Raw genomic sequence first — 18,593 nt, forward strand, 5'->3', positions numbered from 1 at the left:
CATCAATTTATAGGAAATATGCTTATTTGCTTTCTTGCTGAGATTGAGATGACGAGGTCAGTACTAGCTATAGAGCCACTGTACCTACTTTTAGTGGAAATATGGCAGCAAGGGGATGAGTAAGTAGAAATTGAACCTGTGATAAAACTGTCAGCATGATGATGTTTGATACTAAACTACAAATACATCACTGCACTGACGTGGTGTTAGTCTCATTAGAGAGTTCACAGTATATCTGATAGTCTCATTATGATTCAATGGGGATTTATTGAGACCTCCAGTTTTAATTCTTCTGCCCTTAACAGATACTTCAGAGTGAGCGTGTAAGGACTATTGAGACTGCAGCAAACCCCTTCTCTAAGGAGGTGGACACATGGGAACAGCGCTGTGGGCGAAAGCACATCCTCTCCTCTCGTCCCTCTCATTTTGTGTTCTCGCTCCTTTTCTTTCTATTTGTTCTCGGATCCCGTTTCTTTTCTTTTCATCATCGTCACTCTTGATGTTCGACCTTTAGTTGTCGTCCCCTCTTTTCTCCTTTATCATCTATAGTCAACTGCCGACTCGCTCTCATCTCATTATTCTAATTTTATTCATTCCTGCACTTCTCCGCTCTTCAGCTCTTTCTCTCTATTGTTGGTCTCTCACATTTGCTGTAGTTTGTGTGTGTCCACAGGATGAACCGGAGCGGTAACCCAGTTTCCTATTCACTGAACGGTGTGTTTGCAGTGCAGCTCACTGGGTTGGCCTTTCTGGGTTTCATAATAAGGTTTTGGGGTTAAATTCCCTCAGCAGCCACCAGGGTCAGAAATTATAGACAGACTGAGGGATTGAAGCATAAAAACACTGATGATAACCAAACATTTTACCTGTTAAGAGCTGTTTTCTGAGATATTTTGCTGTGAAACGTTCATGTTAGACTACGATTCAGGGATGATTGTGACCAGGCTCGTGTTTGCAGTGTATTCTGGCTCAGTAAAACTGATTTGATCATAAAAGAAGTGAGGACACTGCCTGAAGCAGCAGAGACTGTCTGCACCACACAGCCAGTATGAGGAAAAACTGCCAACCAACACAAACCACCGCTACAGTTCGAACTAAAACTATCGTAACTATAAAAAAACCTCAACAGCAAAGAAGCAAAGACTGTTGAAGTCCTGCTCTTATTCTGCAGCTCTGAGAAAACACGATTGATTTACTGGTACAACCATGGGTCTTTGGTTATGTGAGTGGTTAGAAAATCATCTGACTAAGCAGGAAATAGTTTATGATACTTACGTTTTTAACTCTTTAGGGGGGCAAAGGCTACGACTAAAACCCTTGAGATAAAATTAGCATTTATGTACTGTCTAAAGTTTTACTTTTACTCCATAACATTACTTTTATTATTGTTTTGCAGGATTAGATTCTTGTAAAAATACTAAAAACATGTATCATTCATTCTGTGTGGTCCACGCTCTCTGAGAGAAGACAGGTGAGAACAGGTGTGTACCTCTGTGTTGTGAGGACTGTGCCTGACTCCTTCAGCTGAGGGCGTAGCTGAACACTGCTGGCCGTCTGACTCACTGGATCGAAGGACGCTGTCCAACGAGTCCATGGAAGAAGCGGAGTTGACAGAAACCCCGGATGCAGAGGTGACAGAGAAGCGCGAGGAGTGGACGATCGAACGCGCCTAAAGCGTCAGAGCAAGAGAAAAAAGACAAATCAGACAACGCACATCAGTATACAGCTGACACAGGAAACGCACTCTGCCAGTCCGAATGTACGGCCTTTGACTTGAAACCTGCCAAATGAAGGAGTGTGTTAAAGAGTTCACACGACTGTTCTCATTCATTGTGAAAACAGACGGACTCCAAACACAAAGACTGAGCTCACCTCTTGTTCGCTGACTGTGCCAACTGATCCTGTGCGTCGGTGGTGGCGCTGAGAGGACCCGGGCCGTCGCATCGTGGCTGACCCGGAGGTGGAGGCTGAGCTGAGAGAGTGGGACGAGGTCTGACAGGCAGCTTCATCCATACTGAGAGACGCCTGATGGGTGAAGCAGATGAGGAGGACACTGGATAAACACTGACATTAAACACTGACATTGTTGTGTTCTGTGTGGATTTATTAATATTAATTTACATGCTAAGCCTGGTGGTTCATTTAGTGTTGTATTTAAATGCCATGCCACTAGATGGCAGTGTTTTATTACTGTATGATAGTTTTAAAAGAATCCTGATCTATGACCTTTCTATTGTATTTTGAATCATACGTCCTGTATCATGATCTTATTATCAGTCCTGCTTCATCGAATGAGAGTAAAATCCAGTCTTTGAAATCTCAGCTTTATGTTGTGGTTGTGTAATCTGAGGCCCCTGGTGCTCTGACTTCTCTCCCAGTACAGTATGCTCGTACAGTAAGGTGTGTATTTAATAACTATCTCACACTAACACACGTTTTCAGTACACACCTTCTCCAGCTGGGCAGTGATGTCGTCCAGACTGAAGTTAGAAGCGAGCGCCGGTCTCCCGTGCTGCCCAGTGGGAGCTCTGATGGTACCGGCCGGTGAGGCTCTGGCGCTGCTGCTGCTGCTGCTCGCCCCACTGCTGCCCCCACCACCGCTAACACTGTTACTGCTGCTACCACCTCCGCTGCTGATGCTTCCCGCTGGCTGCTGCCTGCTGCTGCGCCCGGCTGGAGGCTTCTGACGGACCTGCAGGAAGCACAGTAGTTTACAACAACACAATAAATGTGACATATAGACAATAAACAGAAACAAAAACTAAAGGTGAACCCTTCACAACTGCAGGTGTGTGTGTACCTTGGTATCTGTCAAGCCCAGCCGAGCCATGCTGCCGCTGCTGTTGGGTTTGGCGTTAATGGTGCTGAGCTCCTGTTCAATGGAGCTGAGATCAGCCATAAGAGCATCAAGATCCACGTTCTCCCCCTGATTCAGCGCCTCTGCACAGAGACACAGACGTTTCAGGACGTGAGACTGATCGATCAATAATTAAATAATAATAATTAAAGCGTCCGTGTGTTTATGTGTGCATGTCTGACCGTTGATGTTGTAGATGGAGAATCTGTAGGAGAAGTTGGCCATGTTGGTCTCCTGTCTGAGGGGAGCTTTCTTCTCAGGGGGACGCTCCGGACGTCCATCATCCAGACTCTGGAATGACAGAGAATTCCTTTTACATTGATAATGATGGTATAAGCTGTTTGAGCAAAGTAATCCTCACCATCAGCATCAACCCTGCTATTAGAAGATGTTCTACTACATGTTGGGTCAAAGAAGGCCCTTAAAATATGATATTATGGTGCTGTGATGCTGTAAATCACAGCACCATCATACAAGTGCACTACCCGACTCTCTCGTTTACCTGTGTGAGTTTGTCCAGCTCTCCCAGCCAGGCTCCAAACATCTTATCCAGGTCCTGGTCGTCCTTATCGCTGTCCTCCTCTTCCTCCTCCTCCTCCTCCCTGACCTCCACCTCCTCATCTGATAGCTGATCCATCTGAAGAGAGGAGAACAAAATGGATGGATCTCAGCTCCATCTAGTGGTCAGCAGCCTGCACTGCACTGCAGCTGTTCCCATTAAATTTGGATTTCACATCATTTCTGAGTCTCTGTAACAGCAGGAGGCCCTCAACTCATCGACATTACAATGAGGTCAAGGGACGCTACAACACTGAGACCAAATATTTCTGATTCCATTTTAGAAATCAACATAAAACTTAAATAAAACCATGTTTGAAAGATGTGACAGAAGATGACAGACAGCACTAAAAGGCTGTTTGTGACTGATCACATCTGGTGGAAACTAGAAAAACACAAATAGTCAGAGTCTGAAAATGATACAAGGAAATGAACATTTAAAAAGACCGAGTCCAGCTGCAGCCAATCAAACAAACAGGATACAGACTGACCTGCTTTCTGTGACTTCCAAAGAACAACGCTTCTTCATACATCTGAACATTTTAACTATTTTATTTGTTCTTTAGAAGAATGAGGGACAGAAAAGAAAGAGCAGAGACAATTGTGTCCTTTGACTTTAATGTCCTAATGTCAACAGGGTCAATAAATCAATTTGACCTCGACTCTGTTTTCAGGAACATGTGTTGATGTTCTGTTCCCCAGTTTAAAAATAGCAAACGTTATAATATCATAAACTTGATTTATGATGAAACAATAAGAAAGTACGGCAAGAAAATTCAGGGGAAAGGTTGAGAGATTACAACAGTGTGTGTGTGTGTGTGTGTGTGTGTGTGTGTGTGTGTGTGTGTGTGTGTGTATAAACCGTTTATATAACTACACTGAGAACAAGTCAACACACTCCTGTGGGGAGTGTTGCTGTGATTAATGACGCCAATATCTATCCTTCAGTGACACACGTGCAAAGTTATGAAAATATACGGTGGCTTAAGCTGGAACACAGATCAGAGACAAAGACGCGCAGCAGCTGGTGAATTCTCCTCTGTGTTGACAACCAGTAGCAAAACACCCAACACATGATGTAAAATAGCTTCAGATGATGTGTCCAAAGATAAACTCAGTAGAACCAAGTGGAGCCAAGTGCTGACATTTAAACTTTAAAGTCATGTCTATAAATAAAAAAGGTTTTAAAAAGTACTGAAGTGAGTGTGTTCTGCAAACTGAAGTGATAAATAAAGTTGGATGTTTTCTTAAAATATGCTTATTGGTCTTTTTGTTGTCGAGCATTAGTTAACTGATATCATGAGACGTTCAAACACCTCTGTCCACATGTAACATCGTCATTGTTGCTATGATCTGATCAATAATCGGATGAACCTCATTAGATCTGTCGTCCACACCTCTTCACCTCCCCCCAGGCGACCCCACAGTATCACTCAGGGCACAGTGTGCTATTCCTGGGTAGCTGTTTTGTCGTGCCCCCCCCCCACCCCACTCCACCCTCCATCCCTCTCTGGGGAGAGACAGCTCGCCAACATATACACACAAGATTAGAGAGCAGAATGTCACACACCCACATAGAGACACATTAAAAAACACACCACACACACCGAGGAGCAGCGCTACAATTAGATCCCTGTGGTTAGCAAGGTCTGTCATTAGACAGGAGGACAGAGCAAGTGTGTGTGTGTTTGGATACTGTTGAGGGACTAAAGGAGCGTTGTGAAAACTCTCACAGCTGCGCTCTTGTACAACAATCTGCAGTTTCCACACAGACGAAGATTCAATGCTTTTTTTTTTTTTGCAGACAGTCGACTTCTCTGGCAAATTAAACAAACAGGAAATTCTCCTCACGTCGTCTCTGAAGATGCAGCTTGGACGGAGCTTTATCTGGGAATGAGAGACACTGAGGATGCTCCTATCAGCCCCAAACAAATCAGTTCCTGCCACATAGATATAGATAGACACACAGGAGATGATTCACATGTGTTATTCATGATTTTCATATTGTCTCACACCTTAATCATCAACCTATAAATGCTGTGTTCGCGTCACTAATAGCTTCAAATGTCTCAAGTGTTTTAGCCTCCTTCGTGCCATTGTTTTGATTTGATGGCCACACTTTAGTATAGAAAAGTATATAGAAAACCCAACAATCCCATTTGAGCTTTAGGCAACAGTGGACAGGAAAAACTCCCTTTAGAGGAAGAAACCTCCACAGAACCAGGCTCATAGTGGGCGGCCATCTGCCTCGACCGGTTGGGGTGAGTGGAAAGAGAAGAGAGAAAAGAACAGCAGGCAATAAAGACAACAACAAGCAGCAAGAACATTGGGCAGGTTCTAGAGATGTACAGCTCCAAGGCCGAGGACGCCTGCAAAAAAGAACTGCAAACACCGCTACGTTCTCGGAGCAGAATAATCTGCAGCTATATTTGATTTAACTATAAAATTTAGATTTTATTTAATTATATTCGATTGAACCATAGTTCTTATTCTTTGTTTTAAGACGTCATCACTGATTTAACAACGTTACGCAGGAGGTTGTAAAAACAATCACATAAATTTATTCTCCGTGTTACATTTGTTGTCACACAGCTGCAGCTATTTGACGCTCAAAGTGTCAGATTGTTGTTGAATGCACCACGAGAAAGAAGCATGAAAAACTGCAGTGTGTCAAACTGGTCTCTGTCAAACAGAGCTGCGCCTGCAAGTCACAGTGATGGGCTGGAAGTGTCGTGCATGTGTGTGTGTCCAAAGTAAACAGTAATTACTTTGCTGCTGCAGCCACAATCCTTCTGTCTGTCACACTGAAACCATGCAATCATACTCCCTTCCTTCAGGCCTCCTACTTCTCCTCATCCCTCTTCATTCTGTTCACTCCCTCCTTCCTGGTCTCTTACAGTTTTTCCCTCCTCTCATTTACTTCCCATCCTTCCCTCCTTTTCTTATTGTAATCACTCCTACTCCCTCCTGTCCTTTACTTCATCTCTCCTCTATTTAGTGTGACAACAAACGTAGACACTGGAGCAGTGACAGACACACATCCACCGTCTCATAGAGATGACTCTACACCGCACACACTCTAATAAAAACCTAAACGTCCAAACTTTGACCTCTGACCCCTCATAAGACGTCAGATATGGACGGATGTCAGGTGACAGGAATGAGTGAGTCCTGTTATACAGAGGAAAACATAAGGGGGAGGAGAGGAGACAAGTGAGAGGAGAGGAGACAAGTGAGAGGAGAGGAGAGGAAACAAGTAAGAGGAGAGGAGAGGAGAGGAGAGGAGACAAGTGAGAGGAGAGGAGACAAGTGAGAGGAGAGGAGAGGAGAGGAGAGGAGAGGAGAGGAGAGGAGAGGAGAGGAGACAAGTGAGAGGAGAGGAGAGGAGAGGAGAGGAGACAAGTGAGAGGAGAGGAGAGGAAACAAGTGAGAGGAGAGGAGAGGAAACAAGTGAGAGGAGAGGAGACAAGTGAGAGGAGAGGAGAGGAGAGGAGAGGAGACAAGTGAGAGGAGAGGAGAGGAAACAAGTGAGAGGAGAGGAGAGGAAACAAGTGAGAGGAGAGGAGAGGAAACAAGTAAGAGGAGAGGAGACAAGTGAGAGGAGAGGAGAGGAGAGGAGAGGAGAGGAGAGGAGAGGAGAGGAGAGGAGAGGAGAGGAGAGGAGAGGAGAGGAGAGGGAGAGGAGACAAGTGAGAGGAGAGGAGAGGAGAGGAGAGGAGAGGAGAGGGAGAGGGAGAGGAGAGGAGAGGAAAGGAGAGGAGAGGAGAGGAGAGGAGACAAGTGAGAGGAGAGGAGAGGAAACAAGTAAGAGGAGAGGAGACAAGTGAGAGGAGAGGAGAGGAGAGGAGAGGAGAGGAGAGGGGAGGAGAGGAGAGGAGAGGAGAGGAGACAAGTGGAGAGGAGAGGAAACAAAGTAAGAGGAGAGGAGAGGAAACAAGTGAGAGGAGAGGAGAGGAAACAAGTGAGAGGAGAGGAGAGGAAACAAGTGAGAGGAGAGGAGAGGAAACAAGTAAGAGGAGAGGAGACAAGTGAGAGGAGAGGAGAGGAGACAAGTGAGAGGAGAGGAGAGGAAACAAGTAAGAGGAGAGGAGACAAGTGAGAGGAGAGGAGAGGAGACAAGTGAGAGGAGAGGAGACAAGTGAGAGGAGAGGAGAGGAGACAAGTGAGAGGAGAGGAGACAAGTGAGAGGAGAGGAGAGGAGACAAGTGAGAGGAGAGGAGAGGAGATGAGACAAGTGAGAGGAGAGGAGACAAGTGAGAGGAGAGGAGACAAGTGAGAGGAGAGGAGAGGAAACAAGTAAGAGGAGAGGAGACAAGTGAGAGGAGAGGAGAGGAAACACAAGTAAGAGGAGAGGAGACAAGTGAGAGAGGAGAGGAGAGGAAACAAGTAAGAGGAGAGGAGAGGAAACAAGTGAGAGGAGAGGGAGACAAGTGAGAGGAGAAGAGAGGAGAGGAGAGGAGACAAGTGAGAGGAGAGGAGACAAGTGAGAGGAGAGGAGACAAGTGAGAAGAGAGGAGAGGAGAGGAGACAAGTGAGAGGAGAGGAGAGGAAACAAGTGAGAGGAGAGGAGAGGAAACAAGTGAGAGGAGAGGAGAGGAAACAAGTGAGAGGAGAGGAGAGGAAACAAGTGAGAGGAGAGGAGAGGAAACAAGTGAGAGGAGAGGAGAGGAAACAAGTGAGAGGAGAGGAAACAAGTGAGAGGAGAGGAAACAAGTGAGAGGAGAGGAAACAAGTGAGAGGAGAGGAGAGGAAACCAATGAGAGGAGAGGAAACAAATGAGAGGAGAGGAGAGGAAACAAGTGAGAGGAGAGGAGACAAGTGAGAGGAGAGGAGACAAGTGAGAGGAGAGGAGAGGAGACAAGTGAGAGGAGAGGAGAGGAGATGAGACAAGTGAGAGGAGAGGAGAAGTGAGAGGAGAGGAGAGGAGACAAGTGAGAGGAGAGGAGACAAGTGAGGAGAGAGGAGAGGAAACAAGTGAGAGGAGAGGAGACAAGTGAGAGGAGAGGAGAGGAGACAAGTGAGAGGAGAGGAGAGGAGAGGAGAGGAGACAAGTGAGAGGAGAGGAGACAAGTGAGAGGAGAGGAGAGGAAACAAGAGAGAGGAGAGGAAACAAGTGAGAGGAGAGGAGAGGAAGAGAGACAAGTGAGAGGAGAGGAGACAAGTGAGAGGAGAGGAGACAAGTGAGAGGAGAGGAGAGGAAACAAGTGAGAGGAGAGGAAACAAGTGAGAGGAGAGGAAACAAGTGAGAGGAGAGGAGAGGAGACAAGTGAGAGGAGAGGAGAGGAGACAAGTGAGAGGAGAGGAGAGGAGACAAGTGAGAGGAGAGGAGAGGAGAGGAGAGGAGAGGAGAGGAGAGGAGAGGAGACAAGTGAGAGGAGAGGAGACAAACACAGACGAGGATATAGAAGAGGGGACATTATAAAAACACTCCTCACTCCACCAACATCTTCTGCTTTAGTTCCCTTTAGCAACACGCTGCTCCCAGTTTCCCACACGGAGCCTCGACTGGTCGGACGCCACAACTGAACGACAACAGAAAAGAAAAGGCTTCAAAGTCCTTCGAGTGCACCGAGTGTGGCCCGTTCCCACGGCACTATATCAGAACAACACACACACACACACACACACACACCTCTGTATTTTTAGGTCTGGTTGTCGGGTTTTCATGAAGTGAAGCTATAAATCAAATCCAGAGAAAAAGAAGCGACGAGTGAAGTTGAACTGTTTCTCACACACACGCTGACACACACACGGCGTCCATGTTTATCAGAGTCACACTGAGCGTTAACTCAGGACTAAAAATACTCCGACCACAGAGAGACATACATTAAAGGTTTGTTGTGGAGCCTCCTGCTCTCTTTCAGCGAGGCGTAGGACTCGGAGAACACGTGATGTCACCGTTTTCTGACGCTCAGGCCCAAAAAAGCACTAATTAGAGTGACGTGTTGTCGTTTTTCTGATAGGTGAGCTTTGTAATTTGAACATTTTAAATACTGCAATCAGCCAGATTTCAGGTTCTATAGGCAAAACATGGTACCAGAAGATAACGCAATGATGGTTGTTGTCCACTAAATGATGACACAACGTTCAAATCTGAATCCCTGAATGCTGTGATCCTGTTTCTAATTCACATCCGTGTCTTATTTTAATGTGAGTGTTATCAGTGGCTCCAACAACACCAGTTAAACCAGTGATTTGCAATGATGAAGCTGTTTGATTCTACGTTGCAGGTGGAGAAATGTACAGTCCTCAGTATTATAAGAGTGTCCCAAGTCTCCAGCTCTTCCAACACACGCCCCGTGTGGCAGGTATTAAACAAAAAGGACTAAAATTACATCACTGAGAATCTTTGATTTCCTGCTCTGAGACAACTAAAAACAATCAAACTACATTATTTAACACAAGAGAAGAGAAGGTTTAATTTATGACTTTCAGTTCTAATGTCATCTTTCACACTCTGCTAGATGCTTTAAACCAAACATGCATGCGTCCTCGTGTCTCGCCAGGGTGTGTAGTAGGACAGAGGATTCATACTGTGACATCAATTACAGGAGTTAGACCGTGTGTGTGTGTGTGTGTGTGTGTGTGTGTGTGAGACCTGAAGGCCTGCCAAGTCAGACAGCGACTCTGCAGTGAAAGCGTTTCATGCTTGCTGGTCTCCCATTCAGCAGGTTTCATTTGGCACATGCCGTGCTACAAAACAAAGAGTGGACTTTGAGGATGTTCCAGGACTTGATCCGACACGGCACAACAACAACTCTTTCAAACGTCACTAAATCGAGTCTTCATAACCCGACATAGAGCAGTAAATCACTGGAGCAAATACCCAGCAACTTAGTAGTTGGAACCAGGATCCTTTTGAGGAGCTTAGTTCTTCTACTGTGTCTCTGCTGGAGGAACCAGGGTTAGTTCAAGTGTCAGGAATTAGAACAGGGCAGAACCAGAACCTCTGAACTTCACTGACTGGACAAATACCACTAACTTGCTGTCCTGCTGCAGCTTTGATATGTTAGGGAGCTAATTTTCTTGATCTTCCTGGGACTTTATCTCTACTGTGGAAATGCAAAACACTATGCACTAGATATTTAACCCAGGCAGGACCTCTGGGGCCGTATATAGGAGAACAAACATTATGGAGGACACTGTACTGTACTGAACTCTGCACTCTCCTTCACTGATTTGCACCTAAAAAGTTCTTCATGATTTTGGTTCATTTACGAATTCAAATCCACAAACAGAGATTCAATTATTATTGTAACTCATGACCAAAGTGTAATTTCTGTTGATTAAAATGTTTGTCTTGTATCACACAGGAAGAACAACGAGAGGGGCAGCGGAAGCAGTGGCCGAGCAAGAAGCCGCCTGCTGAACCAGCAACAATGATATCACTTCCCCTGAGACCTGCAGGAGGGATTACATCATTTCCTCCTAGTTTCCCTGCCTCATATCGACATCTGCCTCTGTCTCTCAATACAAGGAAGGGAGATTAATACAGAGAATGAGTGGGAGGTGGACGCAGACTGTGTGCCAGGCAGTGCTCTTGTTTTTACGCAGCTCAGCTACACTGTGCTGTAATTCACTCTAAATACTCTGTATTACTGCGCACACACACACAGTTTATAGTATTCCACATTTCATTGATTTGTTATAAGAACCACATCACAGGACGGTTTGTTCTTCAACTCTTTTTGTCCACTCTGCCAAAATTAGCTGCACTGTGTGAGTCATATGAACACATGCACTTGATGTGGTCCATGTTATGTGCTGTGTCTGAGTCCGAGTGTACCCCAGCCGATCCCAGAGGTACTCAGCTGCCACCATGTTACAGGACACTCACACTCACTCACACACACACACACACACACACACACACACACACACACACACAGCGGTGTGCTCCAGATTTAGTGGCAGAACAGATGAGTTCTATTTTTGCTCCTACAGAAACAAACAGGAGGCAGCAGGAAGTTGATTCTACTCTATCTGAATGGATTTACCACGGCTGTATTAACAGAGCTGGATATTGTGTCACTGACACTTCACTCTGCAGCACAAACTATTTCTCCGATGTACACGCAGGCTGGAAACTCGAATGACGCTACACTACATGTGTGGTATAGCTTCACACGTATGCACCATATAAGTGATGGAACGCTGAGACCTAACTTTGCTCTCAGATTATTACTGGTTCCAAAAATACAAAATCCAGTCCGAGGGTCGTCCCAGAGGAGACAAAGCCGTCGGGTTTGTTCCTCGAGTGTGGATCCATTTTCATCACTACTGTACTTATCACAGCAGCTCCATGAGCAACTTTATCTTTTTTATGAGTGAGACATATAACTCAAATAATACTTCATAGGTGTGACAGTGACTTTGCCAGCGCGCTAGTGGTCAGCTCCAGTCCAGCAGTCACTGCATCACAGGGTTTGAAGATCACCTAGGGTACGAGGATGAGGGATGAACTTCACTGAGCTGTTTTGTGGTGTGATCAAAACTTAAAAAAACACACCTCTAAATACATCTTTATCATCAGTATTTCAATAACAGGTGTGACACTCTGTGTGCTGCTCAACTAACATCCTCAGGTTCAGTCACATTTAATTTTCTCATCAGTATTTAGTTATTTTTACTTTTCTGAACGTCCCCAAATCCATTCTGCTCTTTATGATGAACACAGAGGCAAGAGCCACTCCTTCTGCCCACAACCACTCACCATGTGGTGTATACATATAGTGCGTATATGTATACACACACACACACACACACACACACACACACACACACACACACACACACACACACACACACACACACACACACACACACACACACACACACACACACACACAGCGGTGTGCTCCAGATTTAGTGGCAGAACAGATGAGTTCTATTTTTGCTCCTACAGAAACAAACAGGAGGCAGCAGGAAGTTGATTCTACTCTATCTGAATGGATTTACCACGGCTGTATTAACAGAGCTGGATATTGTGTCACTGACACTTCACTCTGCAGCACAAACTATTTCTCCGATGTACACGCAGGCTGGAAACTCGAATGATGCTACACTACATGTGTGGTATAGCTTCACACGTATGCACCATATAAGTGATGGAACGCTGAGACCTAACTTTGCTCTCAGATTATTACTGGTTCCAAAAATACAAAATCCAGTCCGAGGGTCGTCCCAGAGGAGACAAAGCCGTCGGGTTTGTTCCTCGAGTTTGGATCCATTTTCATCACTACTGTACTTATCACAGCAGCTCCATGAGCAACATTATCTTTTTTATGAGTGAGACATATAACTCAAATAATACTTCATAGGTGTGACAGTGACTTTGCCAGCGCGCTAGTGGTCAGATCCAGTCCAGCAGTCACTGCATCACAGGGTTTGAAGATCATCTAGGGTACGAGGATGAGGGATGAACTTCACTGAGCTGTTTTGTGGTGTGATCAAAACTTAAAAAAACACATCTCTAAATACATCTTTATCATCAGTATTTCAATAACAGGTGTGACACTCTGTGTGCTGCTCAACTAACATCCTCAGGTTCAGTCACATTTAATTTTCTCATCAGTATTTAGTTATTTTTACTTTTCTGAACGTCCCCAAATCCATTCTGCTCTTTATGATGAACACAGAGGCAAGAGCCACTCCTTCTGCCCACAACCACTCACCATGTGGTGTATACATATAGTGCGTATATGTATACACACACACACACACACACACACACACACACACGTGTCATGGCATTACATGCATAATGTTTTAAATCACAGTTTAACTTGGTATGAGGTTACAATATCTGATACCAAAGATAAGCTGGTTTTGGTTTTAGGAGACAGCAAAGAAACTTTATGCTCCACAGAGAAAAAAAAACAAACACACACACAAAAAAAAACATGTATGATCATGTATCCTGTCATTTTCCACTATTTATACTAAGCCCCAGCAGGCTGTTATGTAAAAGGACCTGACTTATGTTTTCAGGATCCAGGAATTCATTTGCACCAACCACAGATTTACAACACTGGCACTCGAGCTGGATGTGGCTAAACACTGGAGCCTCTTGCCACAGAGACATTTCGTTTTCCACAGAGGGATGAGGGTTAGAGAAGCTGCTCTGATTAACTGTCTGTAGTGTCTGATGAATGTGAGATATTTTGCAGGTGTGTCCGACCACAGAGTCAATTCAAGCATGTTTATTTTGGAAAAATACTTCACTAACCATCGGTTGACTGCTGCCCTGATTGGTTTTACAAGTAGTTGGATATTTATGAACTGAAACTGAATAAGACAGAATATAAATAGCAATATATTTATAATCCTGCCAGCACAGTGGAATAATAAAAATATGTTTTGCAGTACGTTTTGAGCTCAATGTGACTTTTCCAGACACCAGATCGTTGTTTAATGTTTTAACAGTAAGGCTACGATCACGTTACACACTGAAGTGGCTCCAATAGTTTGAAGTGATTCAGATGAGATCTTTTTCCAGAAGTAACGACAAACCAGAACAAAAAGATCAACGTGGTCAGATCAGAATTCATGTGGTTTGACTGAATTAACAAAGAATCAGTGGTTAAAAGATGGTTAAAGGAGTTGAATTGATTGGAAATTCATAAAGAACACAGAGAAAACACCATTCACCTCTTTTACAAACTATCCAACAGATGATAGCTGCAAAGGAACAACCAAGCACCCAAAACAAATCACCACTGAGATGTTGCAGGAGGGTTTTGACTGTGGTAACCACAAAACAAAGAATCATGAAGATGGAAGCGGATAACGTTTCCCGTTGAAGCTCACATGGTGACTGTCATGTTCCACATATGCACACTACAAAACATGACAGCAACTCTGGACAAAACAAACAGCAAGAAGAAGAAGAAGAGCTGCGTCACTCGTATTCATCTGAACAAACATGAAAAAGTGAAATAATGCAGCTACTTCACAGGATTCCTGTTGTGATGGAGCAAAAAATAACACGTTTTACAATCAACAGCTCTATTATCACAAACCCGAGCTCAGACTAAACATAGGACAGGACTTTCCCCAGGTGACTGTATGATATGATATGAAAGGAGTTGTTTAATGCTGTTTACCTTTGGTCTATTAACACAGCTCAGTCCAGCTCCAACACAGCACACAGTGGATGAATTCAATCAGCCTGCAGAGACACAGAGAGAAAACAAATGATTAAACATCATCATATTTGCTTTGGACCCGAGAAGCACACATATGGTCTTCCTTCCTGTTTCACACCATATGAAAACCACCCTGGGCGCCTGACACTGGGCTTTAGTGAAAGGCTTTTTAAACATCAATCTGTCATGTGTGAGGAATGAAAAGCTGCATCTTGGTGTGTCCAGTACCAGATAACTAGCTTAGCATAAAGGCTGGAAGCAGAGGGAACTGTTAGCCTAGCTCCAAAAAATGTCATAGCAGAGCTCTCCAACCTTCTCCAAACACACACCTCCAGCAGCAGCTGTCTACACCGAACGTACTGTCAGCAGGTGGCACTACTGTGTGAATGCATCACGCTGAGCAGGCTGGATGTGTGTGCCCTAAAAATAACAGGTCACAGCTTTTAAATACTCTGCCGTAGTTTCCCAATGTGTCTAGATCTCTCATCTGTCCCCTGTCTCATTTTTATTTTCCTGGATCATTTTCTTTCACTGAGCTTCTCTTCATCTGTATTTGCTGAGTCAGCTCAAAGTGGTGACATTTCACTCAATTCATCAAAGTTCATCAAGCTGCAATCGTACATGACCTTCTCGAGAAATGCACAAGCAAAGTGAGCAAAGGCAGTGTGTATGTGAAAGTTAAATATGCACGACTGGGTACGTGCTGCATGTGTGTGTGTGTGTGTGTGTGTGTGTGGTTCCAAAACAATGTGGCAGAAAATGTCAACACATCACATGCACAGAAGAAAGTTACACTGTTCCAAAGACACACACACGCATAACACACCAAAGCTTTGCTTGCGTAAGATCATTAGCAGCTCTCATATGATCAGTGGCTGATGGCTGAAACAACAAGAACACTGTTGTTGGTAGAAACACACACACACACAGTTATCGGCACTCTACCAGTGCACAGCTCATGAGTGCATCAGTGCTACATCGATGCTACATCATTAGCCTTCCCCCTGTTTGTGGAGACGTTCAGTGACAGCTGATCAAAGTCTGCATCCCGCCATTCACATCTCATAAAAACGACATTATTTTATCCTGTCAACAAATCATATATAGACTTATATACAGACACAGACCTTGTCTCCCCCTGTCTGCAGGGCATGTGCTAGGTGATATTAGGTAGTAATAGGTATAAAAATTAGTATCTGTTCAAGGTCACAATGGCCTAAACATGTCTTGTTAATCTCTAAATGCAGCTCAGGAATGACTGTCTTTACTTTATTTTAAAACATTTTTAAATTATTACATTTTAAATTTAGAACCGATTCTAAACTACCAACTACGTCACAGACGCAGGATTCAACAGAACCAACATTTCCAATCGAAACAGACAAATATTGTGTTTTGGGCACAATATGCATCATATGCCAACAAAACAACAACAACATCACATGTCCCACACAAAAAACTCATTTAGGGTGTGGTTGCCCTTTAATGTGGTCACATTTAGTTGGACTGAAGGTTGTGATTCTAGCATTTACAATTTAAAAAAACAACGTGTCATGGAAAAAAGTTCCTCAGTGTCACAACTGATCACTCCGTGAGGAAGTATTAGTGTTATTAGCTAATTCTTCCTATTTCAACACAACTTGTGGTCGACCATGTGCAATCTGTGAACTCTGGATGAAGGGTGTGTTCAATGTCTTCAAGTTAATTATAAACTCTTTGTACTCTAAGTATCATTATTTTGTGGTTTGTCTTTCCTAACGAGCACTGATTTAACAGTTCTCCCACCCTCTCTGTGTAGATCGATTTTCCTATATATAAAATATGCTAAATCTTTTTTGGGGTGGGGTTGAGTTGACTGCTTCTGTACATCATATAGAATTTGCACATATCTTTTAGCTTTTAGCTGCTGGTAGCAGAAGCCAGACTGTAATCTGATGTTTAAGACCAGCTGAAAACAACGATTAAGTACAGAGTCAGACACTCGAGCTCATTCTAATGTTGGGAAATGTTTTGTTCAGCTTCAGCTACATATTATATTAATTATCAATTCATCTGCCAAGTATTTATATATAATTAATGATTATTGGTTTGGTCTAGTTCTGTGTTCTTTATTAATCCCGAAGAGAAAGATGTTTTGTTCATCACGATGAATCAAACTAAATCAGTAATACTTCCTCATATTTGTCTATTCAGCAATCGAGTCCTTGTGTTTCCAAACTTTTTCTATTTATAGATGATGGAGGCCGCTGTGCTCATTGGGACCTTCAACGCTGCAGAAATCTGACTGTGAATACTTACGTACATCTTTTTAATACATTTGCAAAGATTTCAAACAAACTTTACTTTGACATTATTGTTTTTTTGTGGAATTCTGGGAAAAATAATGATTTTAATCTATTTTGATATAAGACTGTAACACAACAAAATGTAGAAAAACTTAAACACTGTGTACTTTCTGGATGCACTGTAATTTTGAGTTGGTTTTCTTATCTTGGAAACTACCTTTCTGCTTCTGAGGTCATCTCCTCCTGGCAACACGAACATGTTTGTAATATGTTTGTTGAGGCGTTGTAATGCTGAAGCTGTGGCTCTCCTTCCTGGCAGATTGATGACTCCTGCATTGCCAAACAAGCCGCATTAAAGGGTATTATGAAACAATGCAGCCTGCCAAAACAGAGGCTTTAAAACCTCAGACTGAAAACAATAGCGTTACCTCTCCATTATTTCACTTGTAATGAGACTTGGAAATTGAATTTAACAGGACTGCACAGTTACTAATGTGTATAATGTCCTAATTGTAGTTTCCACAATTAATTATCAGAATCACTAGCAAACTGGGAAACATTTAATTGAAACAATAAAAGACATTATTCCAATATTTCCCATGCAGTGGTTAATCATTTTGTTCCTTCAAAGCATGAAGAAAACTAATCTTCATGGCAGCTCGAGCATGCAGCATGTCTGCCTGCTCTGCAACATCTTGTCATGTGGCTGTAAGTGTCAGTAGTAAGTTCACTAAAGCCCTGTTCAACATGTGCTGCAGTCACTTTTCTGTAAAAGTCAGGAGGGAAGTCTTTTAATGTCCGACCTAGTAATGTTTAGGTGACACAAGCCTTTGTCCTTTAGTCCTAAAAAAAGTCCTAAAAATGCATTTTAACATTTTAAAACCGCAGTGTTGCAAGTGTGAGTGCAGGTTTGAACTAGCCACATGATGGTGTGTGCTCAGACTGGGGGAGGTTTTCTGAGCCTGGAGGATATGGACTTTGTATTTATCTGTGTGGGCTTGTACTACTATCTTTGTGAGGGCCAATCTCAGTTTGAATTTACTGTAATGAGGATATTTTGGCCAGACCTTTATGAAACAAAGATTAGATTTAGTTTTTAGGTTGAGGGTAGATCTGGATTTGGGTTATAGGGTATAGAGTGACAACATGTGAGTGTGACATGAGAAGCTTAAGGCTGCGTTCAGACAGACTTTCACTCGCAGCGAAGGCGGCAGGAGGCGAGCGACACCATAAGGAGATGAAACAAAAAAAGAAGAGACATGAGGTTCAAACTGCAACACAGCACAATGTCATCCATCTAATTGGCTCTTTAAACACACTCTCTGCCTCCAACTGTACTTCCCAGATCACATTTCGTTGTCTCATCGATACATGAAAGGATGCCGTTTTAACACAGGGCAAATGTCGATGTGACTACAGCCTGAGGCGTAGTGGTGGCAATTCACCCCCAACCAATGCACCTATGTGGAACAGCTAGTCTCTAACAGCAGACGGTTTAGTCTACAGCAGCTGAAGGCCACAAACACAGAGAGACAAGTTGATATTTTGAATCTGGTGGCACAGTATCTCTAACACTAGAAATAACATTCAAAACATCTGATGTCACGATTGAAGCAGGTTTTACAAAATTAACCCTTGTTTCCTGCCAGTATTTAAGAGCTCCAGTGGGAGACAAACCCTCAATCCTGCCAGAGTCGATGGCTTGCGGCTGAGCTGAAAGAAGACACTGCATACTGGTCTGCCCGG

At 43.6% G+C, this 18,593-nt stretch overlaps 1 protein-coding gene across 4 annotated transcripts in view; it reads right to left on the bottom strand.

The window, feature by feature from the left end:
- raph1a (Ras association (RalGDS/AF-6) and pleckstrin homology domains 1a) overlaps positions 1-18,593 on the bottom strand; it is a 48,524-nt gene that overhangs the window by 19,077 nt on the left and 10,854 nt on the right. For 3 of the 4 annotated variants that reach the window (XM_026375677.1, XM_026375673.1, XM_026375675.1), the window contains exons 2-8: positions 14,521-14,585; positions 3,360-3,494; positions 3,040-3,148; positions 2,801-2,940; positions 2,450-2,692; positions 1,873-2,025; positions 1,490-1,669 (exon numbers count right to left, since the gene is read on the bottom strand). In XM_026375677.1, coding sequence (XP_026231462.1) covers positions 1,490-1,669; positions 1,873-2,025; positions 2,450-2,692; positions 2,801-2,940; positions 3,040-3,148; positions 3,360-3,494 — 960 coding nt within the window. In that variant the 5' untranslated portion in view covers positions 14,521-14,585. Of the gene's footprint in view, positions 1-1,489; positions 1,670-1,872; positions 2,026-2,449; positions 2,693-2,800; positions 2,941-3,039; positions 3,149-3,359; positions 3,495-14,520; positions 14,586-17,064; positions 17,087-18,593 lie in introns of those variants that run through there. The other variant, XM_026375676.1, reaches the window with a different exon arrangement.

The sequence above is a fragment of the Anabas testudineus genome, chromosome 21 (assembly GCF_900324465.2).
Source record: "Anabas testudineus chromosome 21, fAnaTes1.2, whole genome shotgun sequence".
Classification (NCBI taxonomy): domain Eukaryota; kingdom Metazoa; phylum Chordata; class Actinopteri; order Anabantiformes; family Anabantidae; genus Anabas; species Anabas testudineus.